This window comes from Protopterus annectens, chromosome 10.part0 (genome assembly GCF_019279795.1).
Source record: "Protopterus annectens isolate FY-2018-M chromosome 10.part0, PAN1.0, whole genome shotgun sequence".
NCBI lineage: Eukaryota > Metazoa > Chordata > Ceratodontiformes > Protopteridae > Protopterus > Protopterus annectens.
Window position 1 is genome coordinate 704,009,711 of NC_056744.1, and position 21,420 is coordinate 704,031,130.

At 41.7% G+C, this 21,420-nt stretch overlaps 1 protein-coding gene across 1 annotated transcript in view; it reads left to right on the plus strand.

Moving 5' to 3' along the window:
* LOC122814194 (protein Hook homolog 1-like) overlaps nt 1-21,420 on the plus strand; it is a 310,008-nt gene that overhangs the window by 31,794 nt on the left and 256,794 nt on the right. Inside the window, exons 2-3 of the mRNA XM_044086800.1 lie at nt 11,348-11,549; nt 11,664-11,774. Coding sequence (XP_043942735.1) covers nt 11,348-11,549; nt 11,664-11,774 — 313 coding nt within the window. The remainder of the gene's footprint in view (nt 1-11,347; nt 11,550-11,663; nt 11,775-21,420) is intronic.

Here is a 21,420-nt window from a genome sequence, read left to right on the forward strand (position 1 = left end):
CCTGTTTGCCCATGTCTTGTGATATCTTTCCTGTCCTCTTAACATCTTGCCCATCCTTCTGTCCCATTTTTAAGTCCCTCTCTGCCTCCATCTAACTAAGCCAACCATCTGCTTTTTCCAGCTCCCAAATCATTTCTTTAAGCTCAGACTCCTATAAACACTACATCACACCAATGTTCCTTGAACCAAACCACTTCCTTTTCTCAGTCTCCTACACTTTTGTCTTAAGTGTTCCTAAATTCCATTATCTTAATGTTTCAGATGTAGTCTCATTTCTTTCTTACTAAGATGCTCTTCAGTGTACCATCACTTATATTCCCTGTTGCTATGTCTGCTAAAGTGTTAACCTTGTTTTCTTCTGTTACTTCCTTCTGCTGTCTTCCTGTTTATTTCTCCTACCTCACTCTGAGGTAGTATCAGGAAAGAACTAGGACAAACTGTGGTGCAGGGTTTTGCAAGATCCTGAATATCTAAATGTAGATGGTAGGAAACAAAAGCTCATGTTAGAGCTCTGTCTTCCACATACCCCTCTGCTTAATTGCGACTTTGACACTGTACCACCTCACAACTATGTTGAGTTGGCATGACAGTGTTGATGTGTAATACCTTCACCATTAACTGGAAGCTTGGAAGGTTACCCCTCCATATTAACGTAATTTTATTGTAGTGCTGCTTCTTAATATTGATGGTTTTCCCCAATAATTTTAGTTTCAAGCTTTTGTGTCAACTTTTTGCATTTAGTGAATCATGACATAGCTTTTTCTGTGCCAAATTTTGTGGCATTCACATTCTGCACCATCCTATTTTAAATCACCATTTCCTTTGCTCTGTCATACTGACCTCTGGTAGTTTGTGCAGGGCACACTGCTGTACCCTTCCACCCAAACCACTGCAAGTACTTCAGAACATTTCAGACTGACACCCATGTGATCCCACATGATAAAACTTCATCATGCTCTATAATGCTTTGAAGCTGATGTTTCCAGTAGTTCTCAGTTTTTCCAGTGCTTCTCAGTTACTTCAGTATTGTAATGTTTGCACAATCCCCTATGCAACAGTCTTGCCACATTATTATGCCTTTCAATATACAGGCCTTCTGCCATTAGTGTATCATACCCAGCAATAAGATGTGTGACTGTGTCCATTTCTGTTTTGCAGAACCTGTATTTGTAAGTTTCTCCCCCTTGTTGAATGTACTTTGTAAACCAATGTGTATGTAGTCTACTGTCCAGGGCTGCTACTATTAACCTTTCGTAACTTGGTTTAAATTCACCTTTCCTTAACCATTCATGTGTCAGATCTTGATTGACATGAAGTTGTTACAGGAGTTTTCTGTACTTGCAACTATATTTATGCATTTTCTACATTTCTTGCCTTATCTTCTGATCCTTCTCCTTGTATTCTTTCTTTTGTTTTTTTGGCACTTTCAGTTCTGCATGATTTTTGTCTACTTCTGGTTTGGTTTCCATTCCACTTGACACTGATATGCTTCTGCTAAACTTAGTGGGGAACCTATCTTATATTTGTTCTTTATGTTTCTAAACTTTCACTATGTTTGGATCTGGTGACGTCAGTAGATATATGCAGTCCTTTGACTTCATTTCTGTACATGTAATCAATTTTGAGGAGGCCCATACATCCTTCAGAATGAGGGATGCATGATCTTGGCATGCACTGATTTTTATATATCATTTGACAAACATGAAGCAGTTTTCTTTTCCTGTCCAACTGATCCAGTACCTTTTGGGGCCAGTCAGTCACCCCAAAACTGTAACTTAAAACAGGAAGAGCAAATTGTTTTACAGCTTGGATTTTTGTTTCTTGATGTCAGAACTGTTTTCAGTATTGACTTTAGTCGTCTAAAATATTCTTTACTGATTTTTGTTCACATTTGTTCTTGTTTCATCAGATGTTTTTCTTTTCTCATGTTGTAGTATTCATAACAGTAAGGAGGTGGCTGCCTGCAGCACTGGGCATTTGGCCAGTATACCAAAGTCTTAGGATAATTGGTAGATGCGACATTGCATGTCAGACCATAAACCAATGTTGGCTGTAAAAGTGACATTTGCACATAACCAATTCAGAACTTTTCTGCCACAGTGATCTACGGACCTCTGATCTCCAGTTCCCGGAATCCATTTGCGCTTTTGACATTGGCTGTCTGCTGCAAATAAGTACCCGTTTGGGTTTTTTTATTATATTCCTTCTTGCTTTCCAGATGTACATGTCAGTTAGGAAGGGAATGTGTGCTTGTGGAAGACAAATTCCACATAAGGACACACACGGTCATTGCTTGTTTTGTTTAGGGGAAGGCCGCAACTACAAGTCTTGTGACATCTGCCAGTTCTTTGTACCTAAAATTTTGTGTAGCTGCTTGGCTACTTTAAAGTTATACTTAGAAAACCAAAGGCTCTGACATTTGGCATTGGTTATGGAAGATGGGGTAAGTACCTCCAAGGAGCCGCCTTGGAAGAAGGCCAAAAAAGTTAGGCCCGATGCCCATGCTGCACCTCAGGAGTCCGGCGAGATTCTTGGGGCAGATGTTAGCCCAGGGGTCCCAATTGACATTGGTTTCACCACTGGAACCGGGAACCGTGATGGAAGCCAGTTCAGCTGAAACCCAGAGTACGTCTGCTGAGGTTGATCAGGCCCTCACGGTGAGGGGGAACTACGACTCATGGCATCGGAGGGGGCTACTACCACCTTACCATCCACCCCGCTGTCTGCTCCAAAACAGCCTACTGCTACTTTTCCTCTTAAGAGGAAACAGAAAAACATAGAGTTACAGAACCAGCACCTGGATAGGAAGCCTTTTCCCAGATCTTGTTCAGACCCATCCTGGCAGAGCTCCTCCTTTGTGACTGAAATCCTTTACCCACATCCACCCATCTCCTGTCCCTCCACCTCACCCTTTCCCTACAATCCTGGTGGAAAATCACCTCAGAAGCTTGGGTCCTTTCCATCATCCAAAAAGTTTATGTTATGACTTGGTGGACAGTTCCTCCCTTCCAGGGGACACCTTGACCCCCTTCAAGCCAGCTTCACCTCTTTCTTCCAATTTTTAAACAGCTCCTAGCTTAGGGCACAATAGAATAAGTCCCTTCAGATCATACAAACAAGGGATTTTACTCCAGGATGTTTTTGTTGCCAGAAGGTGGAAGCCCTCACCCATTACTTCCAAACTCTTCTTTCTCTCCAAACCATCTCATCCAGGGAATTTCTGAGGATCCTCTCATCCAGGGAATTTCTGAGGATCCTAGGCCACATGGCATCCTTGATTTGCATGCTTCCCTTTGCAAGGCTGAATATGAGAAAGTTCAGTGGGTCTTGAAGAATCTGTAGAACCAACACTCCCATCCTGTGGATGTTTCACTCCCTTTTCTCCCATACTTGGAAAAAGATCTGGAATGGTGGATTTCATCCATCAACCTCAGTCAGGGAATACCCTTGCAGATTCCTCCACCCTCACAACACCTCTACACAGATGTATCAGATCTGGGTTGGGGAACAGTTCTGGAAATCAACAACAACCAGAACAAAGTTCAGAGAGAGTGGTCCACACAGAAGAAAAGGGATCACACCACTATCAAAGAACTGAGGGCCCTTCTCTGGGCACTTCAAACATTCCAACAAATTCTCCTACCAGACACTTTGAAGGTAGTCGCAGACAAATATATCTGTCATGTGGTACATCAACAAGCAGGGAGGCACAAGATCCTATCCACTTTGCACCTTGGCGATTCAGATTTGGTCCCTAGCAGAAAAACTACACAGTCACCTGCTAGCTGTATACATTGCTTCAGCAGAGAATGTAATGGCAGAGACCCTCAGCAGACTGTCAACACTTTCTCATGAGTGGATGCTTCACAGGGAGGTGGTGTTGGATCTTATTCACAGGTGGAGTATTCCTCAGGCAGATCTGTTTAGCTCCTCTCAGAACAGACAAATGCCTCTGTTTTGCATGAGAGGCCCACATCCACGGGCTTGCAAGGTGGACGTCTTCCCTTTTTCTTGGGTGGGGATGACTCTTTATGCCCCCCCTTCACACGGATTCAAACGTCCTTCTGAAAATCTAGAGGGACAAACCAAACATCTTGCTAGTGACCCCCTTTTGGCCAAGACAGCATTGGATGTTCTTCATCTCACATTGCTGCAGTCCTTACACTTGGGTAGTCCGCTGTCCTCGGTCGGCCCGAATATCAAAGTATGTCGGCTAAAAGGCGCGCGTCAGCATTTGACTGACGGATCAGGGCGTCCATCATGACCGACCGGCGTCCCTCAGTCATAAATTGCCGCGCTGGCGGATGCAGAAGCAGCGTTGGTTGCAAGTCGGCTTTTTCGTTTTTTTTTTCAGATGAATCAGGGAGTTCAGAGAGTTACCCGTTGGGAATATTTTATTTTTTTTTTTTTTTTTTTTTTGCGTTTTGCCTCAAAAGTGAATAAAAAGTGAGAAACTTCTGTATTTCTTGTGAGAAATGATACGCATAAGTATTGCTTGTGTTTGGGTGTTTGTATTGTTATGTTGGGCGTGGGGCCTTGTGTTGGCGTTGTAAAGTGTGCTCGCACTATTAAGACAATAGAAAGCAGGTTAGATTGCAGGTTAGTCTTCAAGGGCCAGTGCAATTATGCAATGGCATCGCAATTATAAAGTCTCCGCGAAGAAAGCGGCTAAAGCTGCTCTAGAGAGCAGGTCAGAACAGCGTCCGTAAGGACGCGGTGTGAGTGGGCGGGTGGTCCGGTGGAGGTGGTCTTTTTCTTGGTTTCTTGGAGCCGAGGGAGCAGGATGTGAAGCAGGAGGTGGCCTTTGAGGGGGCAGGATGTGGCCTCTCAGGGTTCAGGTGCCCCCCTTCCTCCTCCCCTCCCTCCCTCTCTCCTTCTTTCCCCAGGCTTCTCCCAGAGGGCCCTCAGGTTGCTTCTCCAGGCTTAACCAGCCAGTTATTCAGGAACTGTGCCCAAGAAGCATATGCTTAAATGACAGGAAGATTAGAACTTTTTTTTATCTTTGCTGCCCCCTCCTGATTTGATTGGAGGGAGGGAAGGCAGGCTGGGAGGAGGATTGGGCTTGGGATGTTTTAGAGTCTTGACTGAAGACTTGCAGTTTCGATGTTTCCTTTCTTGGATGATTCTCCTGATTCTCTATTCTCTTCTCCTCTGCATCTGATCTTTTCTTCTTCAGAGACTCTTCATTCCATGAGGGCATTTTTAATTTTTTGAGGACCAGGTTCATTCCAGGGATTCAAATTTTTAGGGAGGAATTTTTGTTTTAGCATAGTTTTTGTTTTGGCTGGGGAATTTTGTTTTACCCCAGGATATGCCTTTGGCTATACCTCCTGTTCTGGATGTGGTGGAAGATGTTTAGCATTAAGCTGCTTTAAGATTACTTTATGGCTGAAGCTCACGCTGTTAGTCTCGGCTAAGTATGGGGGGACCAAGAGGTGGCAAGTATCTTTTTAAGAGTCCTAGGGCCTACCAAGAAACTGGCAGTCAGGGGGCCTAAAAGCCAGAAGCTTCTTGGGCTGGGAGAGAAGTTTTTGACTCTGGCTTCTTCCACTGAGATACTTTTCACAATTGAAGTGCCAGACTCATTTGTTTAAATACCTAAGAACAGCTGAAGTCAATTGAAGTCTAAGGTAGAGGAAGGTATGGAAGGTATTCTGAGTTAGAAGGGTTTATTACTGTACAAGGAACAGGTTTTTTGTGTAGCATTCTTTACAATGTGGTTTTGATGTACAGGCCCTCGTCTTCGCAACAACCACTGGGTCAGTTCTTGTTTGAGCCGCCTGGTTTAGGATGCCAATTTATCTGTCTCCTTTAAGTTCTTATTTTTAGTTGGTTTGACAAGTTTACAAGATGATGTTTTGACTGATGTGTTGTATGTCTCTTGTTAAAAAAGGAGATTTAGAACATGGCTTGTTTTTGTTTTCTAGTTAAGCTGCAGGTTCAGCCTCTGCCCAGTAGATGAAATTGGCCTAAGGGTGGTGGAGGCGGGTTGAGGGAATGATGTGAGGTGGCCTGGTCAGTCTAGGCGTGAGTAGGGCGGCTGATTCCCTTCTTAGGGGCGAAGTCACTCTTTTTCAGGGGGGAGAGCTTGGGGTGAGGGCAGTCCAGGCAGCGTAGGAGTTCACCTGCACAGTCTTGAGGAGGCTTCTGCACTGGCTTCGGGTCTGGGGGCCACCAAGACAGAGAGGTTAGGTTTGGGCTACAGGACCCGGTTTGGAAGCACAAGACAGATGGGTATTGGATATCAAAAGGCATACCACAGGTTTTAGGTCAGCGTAGACAGAATGCCTGGCGGCAAGGCACTCTGTTGGAATAGGTAACACAAAGAGTTATGCCTCACAAACAGCACATGGTTGGCCTACCTCAGCCCCTAGTACCAAGAAAAGGGAAGCCTGTTCCTAGTACCAAAGATTGTTCTAGTACAAGAAAGAAACATTGGCCTAAAGTTTTAGTTTATCTTTACTTGGAGCTTTTAATTTTCACGTTTGGGGATCATTGGATTTAAAATAGCTTTAACACTTATCTGGACATTCCCAAGTTCAAAATGTTGAACTTGGATCAAGGATCTGTTCAACTGGGCTGGGACTTCATCTTTGGATCTGAGTTTAGGAAGTCGGCTTATCTTCGAGGTCTTCCATTTTCATTATCAGTGGCTCAGTCTCGCTTTTGCTATGGCACTAGCCCAAGTCAGTTCTAAGTTCTGGCTGATCTATTAGCTCCTTCCAAGGAAGGAAAGATTCTTCATCATTCTTATTTGAATATTGAGTATGGCTGCTAAGGGGGGATTCTGTTCTGCGAATGGGGATTTGGTCTAGTATTCTACCAGGACAGGAATGCCTGGGGTTGGTGACGAAAATATAGCATCCCAGATTTCTGGGTGACCCCGGACAAACAAAGGGTCTGGTGACTTTACTTTCATCAATTGTCAAGAATCTCCAGGCTGACTGCAAGGACAGTCCTTCAAGCCTCATGGGTTCATGGCATCTTGTGGCTGACAATGCCCTTTCAGATGGCTTTCCTTGAGAGGTTCATCTCATCTTATCAAATGCATGAATAACAGCAAACCAGGATCTGGAAGTCATGGAATGGTATCTGCCAATTCATGGACTAGCTGTGGTGGATATCTGAACATGTCCATTCAAAATGGGTGGTGGGCTCAACAGGATCAGTTTGATGTAGGATCAGAAATGTACCCTAAACAGACAACTCTCTGTGACCGGAGGGAAGTGGATACAAGATTCTAGACAGAGTCCTCAGACAACCCCAACACTACAATCCAACTGGGGGAGGGACTCAAGACAAGACAACTGGGAAGAGAGCATCTACATCAACACTCCAGATGGGTGTTGATTCTTTGCAGGCCGCAACTGAAGTTGGATACATCAACAAGCAGACACACAGGAGATCCTCTATGCAGGCAAGCAATGATTTTTTGGGAAACTGCTCTCTCAGCACAGCAGCTTGATCTTGACAGGTCTCTAGCAGGGCAAACAGGGGAAACAATTCTCAGTTTGAGCATAAATTATCAGGATCCATCCCAAGGGAAATTGCGACTCATGTGTTCAGAAATTGACAGTGTGAAGAGACATTTAGAATAGATCTGGTGAGCTTCTCCACCAGATGTTTCTCTGAAAAGTTAAGTTTCAAACGGATCAGTGCAGCTTCAGTGGATAAAGTTCCCTTTCAAACAACCACATGCTCATGTATTTTGCCTTTCTTCTGCCTCTCCTCCAGCTTGTACTACTAATGCTCTTTCTTTCAAAGCCAACAAAGATTTTGATAGCTCCAGATTGGCCTTGCCTCCAGCAATTTACAGTGCTGCACCTTTCACCAGCCAGGATAGGGCACCTCTGCCTCCTCCACCTTAGGTCGACACCATTGGTCCCCAGGACAAGCCATAGGCTGATGCAGGGGGCTCCCGCGCCCTTTTGTTCAAGCACACACCTGTTCTCTCGAGGGCACAGCATTGTGAGCCACCTGTTGACTTTCTTCACCTAACAGCCACTCCTGTTTAAGTTTACACAGAAGTGGTGTGAGCCTTTACATAACCTCTTTTTTTGTTTGTTATTTTGCTAGAAGGATTTTATTTTTTGAAAGTGTCTGCAGATAAATGGAAGAGATTTTTATTTTTTTTTTGAAATGATCTTCAGTTTTTGATGTTTTACTTGGATGGCAGATTAATGTTCTCTTCTTCAATATACTGATTTATTACTGGAGGTTGCTTGTTCATTTTTTTCTAATAAGGTGTTTGCATAATTTCGCTGACTGCAATACATTGTGACCCACCATTGTTTTCTTCTCCTTTGTTTCTTGGATTTCTTAACTTCAGCTACAATATAAGTGTTTTCCACCAGCTACTACGACTCTTTTGTTCAATTTTGGAGCTCCCTGGAAAACATTATCTACAACCTTTTTGAGCTGCAGTTTTCTACCGATTTGAAATATTTATCATTTTTGTCTGTTTTTTGTATCTTTCTATGCTTCTTTAGAACTTTTTTGCCTAAAATTGGGGCAGTGTGTGGCTATTTGATTGCCCATTATTTTGCCTAATCCTATAATAAATCAAAATAAGCTAATAAGATTTTTATTGTGCACACAGTTTTCTAGCAAACCAAAATATTTTCAAAGGTATCAGCCTTTATTTCTCAAGTTTCCCTTGTTTTTTGCTTCTTTTGCTTTGAGTTTCAAAACTGCTACTGCACACACTATTTCTAATTGGATGGAAAGGGTCAGCATTTTCTTCCAGTACAAGAAGTTATTTCCCAGATTCCAGCTGGGATTAGGCCTCATTCCACTGGGGCACAGCAGTTTTTTATTTCTGATTGGAAAGGCTTTTTGGGGCATACAGCCCATCAAGTGCATGCTTTTCTAGGGGCTATTTTCCCTCATTCAGCTCTGCTACTGCTGCTGTTACCAGGAGCATTTTTTAGGCATTTATTATCAGTATTTTGCCTCCTTTTACTAGGAGTTATGTTTTGCCACTGCTGAGGCTGTTCTGGGGCTATTTTTTCTAGACTAGTTTTGCAGAACATTTTGAGATGATTTGTACCTACCATTTTTGTTATTCTACTTCCTCCCAGATTTTGCTGAGGTCTCACCCTCCTTCCCTCTGGCTGCCAAGGCATCCCTTTTGTGTTATGTGAATGTTTTGCTGGTTTACTCTGTATGGTTTATTTTTTAGTTTGATGTTGAATTTGTGGATTGCTACAGTTGTAGTCTTTGGTTTGTCCAATTAGGTTTGCCGGTCTTCTGGGTTGGGTTTGCTGTGTAGGCAGGGGTTGACATTTTTTACCCTGCATCCTGTGCCCTGGTGGTTGTTTGGGTTGGGGCTCAAATTTGGGTTCTTTTAGGGTCCTTATACTTTCTTTATCTGAAAATTGGGAGGATGGTTGGTACCTTGTGATATGTTTTGACAGCAGCACTAGGGATCCCTGCGGAATACATGTCAGTAGGTACAATACTGTACGACGTCAGCGAGAACATTGAGATTTCCGGCGTCAGCGAGATACTTTTTCCCCTACAACATCTATTAGCAAAGACCAATCACCACAGGTTACCTCACTGATTCAACCTACTCACACAAGACAGGGGTCTCTCATCCATCCTCATGTGCTCAACCTCAAACTGAACCTATGGGTGATAGAATTTTGATCCCCTTCAGATGCCTGTATTCAGAGTATGTACTCAGATGTCCTGCAGGAGGCCAGGAAACCTAGTATCAGGAGAAGTTATGCATCAAAATGGAAAAGCTCGCCCGGGTGGTGTCTCATGAACAAACAGGACCCTTCTGTTGTTCCAGTACCCATGGTCCTTTCTTACTTGTGTGAGTGTCTACATTCAGGACAAATGTACTCTTCTTTAAAAGTGCATTTGTCGGCAATCTCTGCCTGCCTTCCTTTGGTACCTTCTTTGGCATCCAGGTTAGACACAAAACTCTTCTTAAAAGGGGTCCTTCACATCAGACACCCTTGTAGATCTATCACTGCATCATGGGATCTTAATTTTGTGCTTGAAAAACCTCCTACATATGACTGCTTGGGTGATTTGATCCCATTAAAATGTCTTTTCTCTGAAGACATACCGCCGATATTACAGGCTAGAAAGCCTACCTCTAAAAATCCTGTTTAGTCAAATAGAAGAGATTTTCTGGTTGGTGCCACAGGAAAAGCCAGGACCCAAGAAAGGCAGAATCCCCTCTGGCTATATACTTTATTTGTGCAAATTGCTCAATTCATTGCCTTCTTACTCTAAAAATTCACGTTAGCCATTTCTGAATGTCCGACTTTAGATCCCCCTTTCTTATTTATTCCTAGTTAAACAAACAATTTTTGAAGAGGGTTTTGCAAATTCAGCCACCAAGGAAACTGGTGGCTTTCTCTCTCAGATCTCAACTGTGTTTTACAAAAACTCACTTTATTACCTTTTGAGCCAGCTTGTGAGGTTGATTTGACATTTCTGATATTAAAAACTGTTTTACTCACTGCTCTGACTGCAGGTAGAAGAGTATCTAAGCTGCAAACTTTGAACCATCCCTTCCTATTTTTTTCATAGGGACAGGATAACTTTAAGAACCAATCTTCCTTTTATGCCAAAAGTAGTTTGAGTTTACATTAAACCGATGTATTGATCTCCCCAAGTTCATTTCTATTACTCTCAACATGGCAAGTAAGATTGATTTTTCTAGGATCAGAGCAAGATTTGCTGGATTAGTTTTACAGGGGCTCCTGGACTCTGACCTCAGTCCTTCTCCCTTGCTGTCTAGGCTTGGCAGTCATCCCTTGTAGTTGTATATTAATGCAACAGTGGTCTTGCGATGAACATATTACTTGCTCTATCAGCAGATGTTTGAGTAGATCACTGTTGTAGTACTGCATTTCTCCCTCCTGCCCCACAATCTTTCTTCTCTTTCCGTGTCTTTTGGGGAATCTTTCATTATTTATTGCCAGGGTGAGATTCCCTTTTCTCCTAGCACATAAACACTCATTTTGGCAACCTGCTGATGCCATAATTTTCAGCCTCCCTTACTTTAGTTGTGCAAGAAAGCTCTGTATTTTGGTGTTAGCACCTCTGAATTTTTATAAGCCCTCAAACTACCTCTAGATTTGCAGTGCACGTAGAAGCTTACAAGAAGCTTATGTATACTGTCTGGATGTCCAATCACTGCCAGAAATATGTCCTGTATAGGTATTTGCAGGCAGTAATCTATTCAAACATCTGCTGTTATGGTAAGTTTGCTTACATAGCTGTACTTTATGAGTCATCATTGCAGCTGAATTGTGAAGCTTAATGTTCATATTAGAAACTCATATTTTGTAAAATTACTGGTTGTTTTCACTTTTTGGTACAGAAATGCATCTGATAAAGTAGAACAATTGGAAGGAAGGGTAGAGACCTACAGGAAGAAGCTAGAAAATATGAATGACCTCCGCCGACAAGTTAAATCTTTGGAAGAAAAAAATACAGTCTATATGCAGAATGCTGTCAGTCTTGAGGAGGAACTAAGAAAAGCAAATGCAGCACGTGGGCAGTTAGAAGCGTATAAAATACAGGTTAGTAAGCTGTGGCTTTGTATTTTTCCTGCAAGCACTGCCTTTACATGCTTTATTTATGTTGTAATGATGGATAGGTACAGTGCTCAAAGTAATGGTATTTTCATTAAAAAGGTTCAAGAACTTCATAATACTCTGTCTGAAGAGACTAGAAGGGGTGACCAATTAGAATTTGAAGTCAAACATCTGAAAGAGAAGTATGAAGCAGTTGAAAAAGAAAAGGAGGTGAGTATTAGTGTAGAATTGTTTTGCTGTCATTATTGATAAATTATGAATGCGTGCATTTATAGTATTACTTGGTGGGTTGCATTTTTGAACATTTTGTCTTCTGTTTGACAGCTGAGAAAGAGCGAATGTTTCGCCTACAGCAGTTACAGTGCTGTATCATGATGAAATACGTCAGAATTAGAAGCTTAGCTGTATGATCCTCGTAAATATGTATTTTGCCAACTGACTGAATGCCACTGTATGTATGGTCTTCTTTCACCAAAGTCAGACAAGTCTTGATTTGGTATAGTTAGTAACAAGGGAAAATGTGTCCAGTACACTGGGGAACTGCCCCCTGCTTTTCCTTAAAGGCTGTGATCGAATCATTTAATGTCTGCCTTAGCTCTACCTTGCCCTGTCCAGGCAAGTGGATCCTTGCTTCATCATCTCATCTGAAATCTATATTGAGAGAAGTTAAATGTTTCATCTTTTGGAAGTGCTCGTTAAAAAACTAGGTAGCTGCCATTGTCTGAAGTCCGTGCTTTATTGCTTTTTGATTTGGCTTGTTATTCAGCATCATTATTTGATGTAACTATAATTCTTTCCAGGGTGATTCACTGCTACAGCAGTTAGCATTGCTGCCATATAGCCCTTGATTTACCAATTTAGGTGTCAACTTGGGTACCTTCTTTTTAGAGTCTTCTAGAAGCATTGTCGACCATATTCTTTAGCATACTTGCATCAGCTAAGAGGATTTCCGACACGTTCACAATTTTTTCCCATTTCACTGAATTACTAACAATTAGTTTTCATTGCTTTCATTTGCACTTCACCTTAACCTGTCGCTGCATTCAGAGGTGTACATTGCATTTAACAGCAAATTACTGTTCATAATTGGTTGGTGGGAATAGTGCAACAAGCAAACATTTTGCATCCAAAAGACTCGCATCAATGCTTTAAAGGAGCATGATGCACTAGAGCTTTGTCAGTCCCTAATGCAGTAACTCTGCCACAAGGCCCTACTTCTACAAGTTTACTAAAAATGTTGCCATTGTATAATAGCCTGAGGTCACTACATCTGACCTAGGTACTGCAGGAGGTCTTCTACAAGTTTACTGAGAATTTTATCATTATATAATAGCCTATGCTCATTACATCTGGCCTTGATACTGCAGGAGCTCTGCCACAAAACCCTACTCCTGTAAGTTTACTGAAATTGTTGTCATTGTATAATAGCCTGAGGTCACTACATCTGACCTCGATACTGCAGTAGCTCTTCTACAAGTTTACTGAGAATTTTGTCATTATATAATATCCTGTGGTCACTACATCTGACCTTGATACTGCAGGAGCTCTGCCACAAAGCCCTACTCCTGCAAGTTTACTGAAAAATGTTGTCATGGTATAATGTAAGCATTTTAATTACTTAAATACATGCCTGCTTTGTTATTGAAAGTCTCTGTGAAATGGTCTGTGCAGTCCAAGGACCTCTTACTATGTTGGCCACTGTCCCCTTTTTCTTGCCGGTAGACTGTACTGCATATGCCAGTTATTTAGCCTCAGGAAATGACAGAAGACATGTTTTAATTTGGCATCTCTTTGTTAATTGCTTTGTGCTGGCTATAAACTGATTGCTTGTGGTCATAATTTGGCCTGAGGTTAGAACTGCCTCATCAACTAACTTATACACAGTATCTTACTGCCTGTAAAATTATCCAGCATCTATCTGCCTGTCCATTACTAAAAAAACATTCTATACAACTGTTTTCTCAGTTGATCTTTGCAGTCCACTGACCAGAAACTCCTTTCTGTCTTACAAACCTGTCATATCTGCTGGGCATTGTCTGTACTTCTACAAGGTTGCTAAGGCCTGGAACTCACTCCCTTTATTCATCAGGTCAGTACGCTTCCTCCCATCTTTCAAAACCACTTTGAAAGTCTCCTATATAAAATCTGGCACTGTTCTTGCTCAAAATCAGGATAAACTATATCCCTAAATGTGAATAAGTACCATTTCATTTCTTATATCTCCTTACTGTCCCATTTTCACTTACTTCCTTACTTCTGTCAAATTGTGTTCCCTGACTTTCTCTCTAAATATACTGTAAGCCTGTTTTTCCCTCACTTTATATTGCAATTTCTGTTTGTATTAGACTTGTTTGTCTTCGGCTTTTCCTGGTTAGGGGTCACCACAGTGGAACTCCGGTCCGCTAATGATTGGCAGTAGATTTTTTTATGGTGCTGAGTTGCCAGCCTGACGCCCAACCTTCAGCGAAGGCACGCCCATTCACGCATGTCTTTCAGAGGACACTCGACCACGGGGAGGACATGCAGACTCAACACAGAAGGCACTCCAGCCATGATCGAACAGGAGATGCTGTGAGGCAACAGCGCTACCGCTGTTTGTATTAGACTAACTTACCTTTAATTTCTCTACAAACTGTCTAAAATTTCTGTAAATATTAAACGATTGTCATATATCTTGTATTGATTCTCATCCAGTGTTTATATATTGTGTAGTTTGTTATAATTCTTTAAACTGAAAATCTTTTTTGTTTTATTTTTGAATATTATAAAATTGTTATTCTTAGTGTTTTGTAATAATTTGTTTTCTCACCAGGCCGCTGCTAAAAATGGGCTTCTACCCAGTCTGACTTTCCCAGTAATCAAATATTTGTAAATTAGTAAATAAATAAATGTCCAAATAACCATTAGAAAGATCCTGTACACAGTATATTAGCTACCTGTAGAACTCCCACCATGCTCCTAGAAAGCTACAACACCTATCTACAGGAACTGGAATCACTATTTTAAACACAGTCCCATTTTTTCTAGTGATTTAAACTATCCAGCTGTAGACTGGGAAATCTACACCACCACTACTGCACAAGCAGAATGATTTCTGGACTTTGTCAGTACAAATGCCCTGGAGCAAATAGTCAGAGTACCCATCAGGGAGAAACAACATTTTGGATCTTGTCCTCACTCATATGAGGGCATCTTGATCATCCCTTATGTAATTTCTTCGCTTATGTTTTACCCCAAAGCTGTCGCCTTCAAAATAAAAATTGGAACTAGATACCCCTTCCACCCTGTGTACTATTAGAAATTTCTCTAAGACAAACTACCTACTCCTGTGCAGTAAACTGACAAGCTTCAAATCCCCACCAGAAAACACTTAACTCCACTGAATATGTGGAAAATGCACACCACCACACCATACCAGCATGTAAGCAGCAACATAGATGCAGCTGTAATCTGTAGGAATACACACAGGACAAACATCAGAAACAATCCCCCATAGGGCAACCATGTCAACAAACTTTACAATAAAAAGAACAGTATTTTGACTAAAAGTAAGAAGAGGATTTCCCATAGTGATAGAGAACCCTTGTGAAATAAATAACTCACTCAGGAACTTAATAAAATCCAGCAAAGCCAGCTTTGAGGCTGAAATAACAACCCAAGCCAAAGACAATTACAAGGCCTTTGTCTGTAATCTCAGAAGTGTAATGCGGCAATGTGTTGAGCTGATTGTGAATTATGTTATCTGTCCTGTGGTTGCCTGTTAAATTCAGCTCAAACTTTACCCCTCACTCTTCTCTGTCGTATCTTATATGATATACCTGAAACTGATTCGCCCCCAGGTTTCGCATAAGACCAAGTCCTAAAAGAGCTATCAAAAGATAAAAATACTGCATTGATGGATCCTGACAATATCACTGTGTGCATCTTAAATAGCATGAAGCATGATTTAGCCACCTCCCCACCCTCTCAATAACATTGTTCAACCTCAGCCTTCATACAGGTTTTGTATTAGGCAAATGGAAAACAGCTACAGTCATTGTCCTGCATAAGGGAGGACCTTCCACAGATACAGGCAATTACAGACCCGTACGTCTGCCCAGCCTCATATGCCAAGTGATGGAAAGACTTGTCATGGAATTAATCAATCAGGACATGGGGAACCTCCAAACACTGAACCTGTCTAAGTTTGGATTAGTCAAGGGCAGGTCATGCTTACTCAACCTGGTGAACTTTTTTGAAAAGATCTCCAAAGCAATGGCTGAAGGTAGAATGGTAAACACTACATACCCTGATCTGGTCAAAGATTTTGGCTAAATAGACTGGGAATAAACCCACACATCCCCTGATGGATTGCCATTTGGCTTACAGAAAGGTCACAGAACATCAGTATAGAGGGAGCTGTCTCCACAAAGAGGCCAGTCACCAGTGGAGCCCCACAGGGTTCAGTGCTGGGCCTCTCCTGTTTGTCATTCACTACTGTGAAGTAATGGCCAATACAAAGGGGCTCTAGCCAATTAAGTTTGCAGATGGCTGCAAGGTAGGCACAGTTTTTGAATCTTCAAATGATATAGCCACCCTCTTGGAAGGTTTGTCCCAAAAAAATAACTGGTGCCAGAATTACAGTCCGCCAGAAATGCATTATCATATCCTTTGTGAAATGCTCTACTCCGGGGAACTGTCCCATTGACAATATGCCCCTAAGAGCTGATCCTGTTGTTCAGGATTTGGAAACTTGTATGGACAGTGGTCTAACTTTTGACCACCTTCTAGACTGCACAGCTTGTAAACAAAGGGATTTTATGTATATCTAGAAATGTGATTGTCCCCTTTTACTTAGCCATCATCAGGCCACTTATTGAATAGAATGCCCCATCTGACACTTATCTGTCCAGACACATGCAACAACTGGAACACTCACAAAGATACCTTACTAAATTCATACAAGGCCTAACCAACGTGTCCTTCATCATGAATGCCTCAAAGCCCTGGTACTGTAGCGCGTATCCTGTAGCCTGCTAAGAGATGACCTGTGTTTGACATGCAAAGCATTCTCCTACCCAATACAGATGAACCTACTGCATATCTGCAATTCAAATGATATTAGAAATACTCTGTCTAGGGATCTAAGCCTCTTCAACTTCAACAGAATGGTTTGAAGGGACGGGTGTATCTCACAGAGGATACTACCACTCGGGAACAGACTCCACATCCACGTAAAACAAAGCTCGTCCCTGTTCGTGTTCATCTATAGATGGGTAATAGATAGTTTACCCCAGGACTGCCCCTGTAATAATAATGGGCAGTGACAGCCCCTAAATGCTTTATCTCATGCATGGGTCCCCATGTATTACCTGTACTTGTCTCAGTTATTCTCACCAGGAGTAATGTGTAATTTATTGACCATGGAATGGGTAAGGCCAGTCTAACTCCAAATGGGATAGGTTAATTCAAGCATCAAAAGTGGAAATTGCTATTCTTAAAGTGGCCTACAAGGACACCTAGCCTATTACTTATTAACCTAGGATGGGATTCTGGGAAAAAGGCTGAAAGCTGAAAAAAACACACCGAGAAGAGTTAGTGAAGGAAACAGAGACATGACAGGGAAGTAACTTTGTTCTTAAACTAGACAAAAAAAAAAAAAACAGGAAGATCACACACTGTTCACAAACTGCAGTAAGCTTTTGGTGTTCGATGCAGGTTGGTTGGTGATGTTCCATATTCTGTCTTGTGTACAGTTTGATCACCACCTAGAGAAAGTCCATTCAGTTTGAAGCTGCTTTTATTTGTTTAGGCTAAAGGTGTAAAGCACACTACCACAGCAGTGTCAGGTTTTGTATCATCCAGCAGCTTATCAAAAAGAATATCAGTTTACTTTCCTACATCTAGCTCTTCATTCGTAGAGTGGAGATAGCCGTACAGCTACTTAGTATTAAGAGCAGTAAGAAAGAGGAGCCTGACTTGTATAATCATGGCCAAGCAATGTTAATTTATGAACATAGATATTCATTCTAGCCCTGAAAAAATGATGCTGTCATTTGGTTAGCTGCTGGGGGAGGGTTGTTTTGCAGTAGTATGTGCTGCATTTTAAAAGAGGAGATCCACAAGCAAGCCATTTAAAGAACAAATAATGCATGAAGTATTGCTTGCACTGTTTAAAATATTTATTTACTTTCTCTCAAAAAAAAAAATGGAATACTCGCATCTGGCATTGAGACAAAACTGTTTTGGATTAATTTTTCCCAGTATATCATAAATTAGTAACTGGGAGCTATTTGGGGATTTTTTGTTGGTCTAAGATAAGCCCCAGTCACACAGTATGCTTTAATTCTGAAACGTGTAACATTATAGGTTAATAGATATGAAAAAGCTCAAGGCCTACTGGCTGTTTGAGGAGCCTGATGCCTGGGATTCCATTGGCAGGTAGTCACCTTCTTGGTGGTATGATTTGATATCCAAAGTTTAGTTTGTAGAGCTGGTTTATTGTATGGATATGGGAGTCTTTAATACATGAAGGTGTGACATTTCATGCAATGGTTGATGTACTAATGTTTTTTGAGGCTTAATGTCCTCTTGAGTATTTTTGGTTGCTGTAGCCTTTTGCTAGAAGACAAGCCTAAAATCCTACCAGCCCTCTGTGCAGGGAATCTGGCTCATGAATAGGCTATAAAACTCTGCATTATTTTGCAATTTGTACACAAAAGTTATGAAACGGTGCATTACTTTGTAATTTGTACACAAAGACCTGTAGGCAGGGATTACCTCTCTGGCACTGCACAGCTGTTACCTCACATAGGAACAGATGGGTAACTCCACATGTCTTGCAGATGGTAGGAGCTATATTGGGGGGGCAAATGTAAGAATGATGCTTTTTTATTTTTTATGCATTTATTTATTTATTTTGAATCGAAGGCAAAATTATTTGTAGAGCAGCATCCGTTTAAAATGTTAGCACCTCCCTTCAGTCAGCTCCTGTCAACAGGGCTAAGGGTAATGCTCCCAGATTTGCAGTCATTTGCATATTTTCTTTGTCAGGTATTGGATACAGTTTTAGTATCTGAGAAAAAATGTCAAAAAGGAGTGGCCTTTGGGCAGATTTTTGAGGAACTCCACTGATGATAGGGCATCGTGAGGATAGGAGTCGTCCTGGTCTAATTTGCTGTGTGTGACCATGTAGCCAATTGTAGAGAGTATTATGCCTTAACTTGTCATCAGATCCCCTTGTGTGTATGATTCTGTCATGAGGCATAGTGTTGAAGGTTTTAGCCAGCTTTGAGATAAGCTACACTGACCCTGGAGAGCAAATACACACACACACACACACACACACACACACACACACACACACACACACACACACACACACACGAGTCCCTATTAAATTGCCGAACATTTCAAAGGTCGAATGTCATATGGTCAACACCGTATTATCAAACTTTGAAAAGTTCAAAGGTGAAAGGCAACAGTTCCGTAGCCGCAGTATGGGAAAATATCCCTTTTCTGCACTGAAGTGTGGTCTCGGAGTTGGTATATTTAAGTAGGGTTGTGTGGGGGATGCAGGGGGACTTGCCCCCCCTGCTCAGAGTGTTAAGGTAAGTTTTATTTATTTATTTTTTTTACTTTTTTATTGTATGTTCGAGGTTTCACGTTTTGCTCATATGTTGTCAAACATATGAGGTTTGAAATTTTGAAGCTTCGAATATATAATATAGACCCCCCCATGACACACACACACACACACACACACACACACACACACACACACACTACATACACTACATACACAGCCAGTTTTAAACACCAGCAAACCCTGCATTGACTGATGCCCTGCAACCACAGTAACTTCTCTTGTTTTGGTATTTTATGCATGTTTGTCAAACTAGCAAAGCCAATCTTGTGCATTTAATAAACCAAGTGTGTAATAATAACTCTTAGGTTCATAGGTGTATACTATGCTAATGAACACTAGGTCCCTTATAAGCCTAGCTTTGCAACCCACATGTGACCCACGCATTTTATTTATACAGGTGGTGATTTTCTGACTGCCTCTGTCCATTAGAGACATAGGAACCAGACCAGTGGTGAATTTCCAGTTACCCATCCATTGGTCCAAAGTTGTGCTTAAATAGGGTTAAGTAGGAACTCTTGTTTCACATGGATGGAGAATCTTTTCCTGAGAATGGAAATTCTCTGAAAATCATATCTGTCTCTCCAGTGTGTGCTGTTTATGTCACAAGCAAAATGTATGTCTTTTAATATAGCAGTTCTGATGCTGTTTGTTTTGCAGATGTGCAAAAGGTTCATCAGAACAGGGTCCAGGGATACCTTGTATGCCAGGCAGAGATCACCTCTCAGAAGTCTGTATGATACGAAAGTAAAGAGACCGGGCTTTGAGGTGATTGGAATTGGACAGTGTGCTTGCTCCATGTATTCTTTTTGTAAGGAACCTTTGTGGATCTTCATTTCCTACATATATCAGTCGGGTACATACTGAAGGTGGCATTATATTCTGTGATGGGTCTGATAAGGGCCGAGTACATTGGTATGATGACCTCTCTAGACCTTAATGCTTTGCTATTTTTTTTTTAAGCTGAGCAACATAGAAGGATTTTCTTACTACCTTGGATACCTGTTGGTCACAGGCTAGGTTACTGTCTACATGAGTTCCAAGATTCCTGACTAGTGAGTCAACTTTTAAGGATGTTTTATTGATGGCATACTTAGCCAGGGTGGTAGACTTCCCAAAAGGTGCTCTAATGCATTTCTTGGTGTTGCGATTTTAAGTCATGGCTTTGGCACCAAGTGTTTGTATTAGACCTTCCTGAAGGTGTTCTCATCTTGAGGTGGATTCAGTGACTGCTTCCAGTATGTAGTCATCTTGGATTTGACATCCGAGAAGTAGATGCCAAAGAGGAGTGGGCCCAGCACAGAGCCCTGGGGGACACCATTGGCGACATGCCTCTTTATGGAAGTGCCTCACTGATTCTAACCTCCTGGGTGCTATAAGTGAGCCAGTTAGTTGTCCATTGTGTTATAAAGGGGTTTATACCTAGTTCCGTAAGTTCAACACTGCCTGAGTTGGGTATTGTATCAAATGCGTTGGCCAGATCTTGGTAGGCAGCATGCACCATTTTCCCCTCATCCATTGCCTTGGTGACCTTTTTAAATAATTCCACCAGATTCAGTAAGCATGACCTTCCTTTGACAATGCCAAGCTGGGATGGATCCAGTTTCCGGAGGGTCTTCTATGTCCTTGCTGATAATTTCCATAATAATTCTTTCCATGGCTTTGTAAGTAAGACTAGTTGGATTAATGAGTCTGTAGTTGCCAGGATCCGTTGAAGGTCTCCCTTAAGAAGGGAATGACCATCGCAGTCCTCCATTCATGTGACACAAAGCCTGTATTAAACCTATAGTTAAATAATGGCACCAGAGGTCCTGATAAGTCATATTTTAGACTATTCAGGAGGCATCCTGGAATGTTATCAGGGCCACTGAGGCAGTGTTCTTAGTTTTAGTGACTGTAACCAGTGCATGCCCCCTAGTTATAGTTGGAAGGGTTATGTTTGAGGGTGATGGGGGTAAAGTTAGAACTAAATTTGTCTGCAAACTGGTTCTCTGCATCACCAGGCTGAGTGAATGTGTCACCATTAACCACCAGTTCAGAACATTGCTGTGTGCTGCCCTCGAGGTTTCTGACACAGCTGTAGAAGGCCTTATGGTTATCTTTCACCTGGGAGGCTGTCTTAACCTATCTCTGTAGGAATTACCCTTCCAGATTTTTGCCGTATTTTTTTTAATTTTGTTTTATATCCTGATTAATTTGAGATGCCACCAGAGAGGTTTGCTTCTAGGGCCA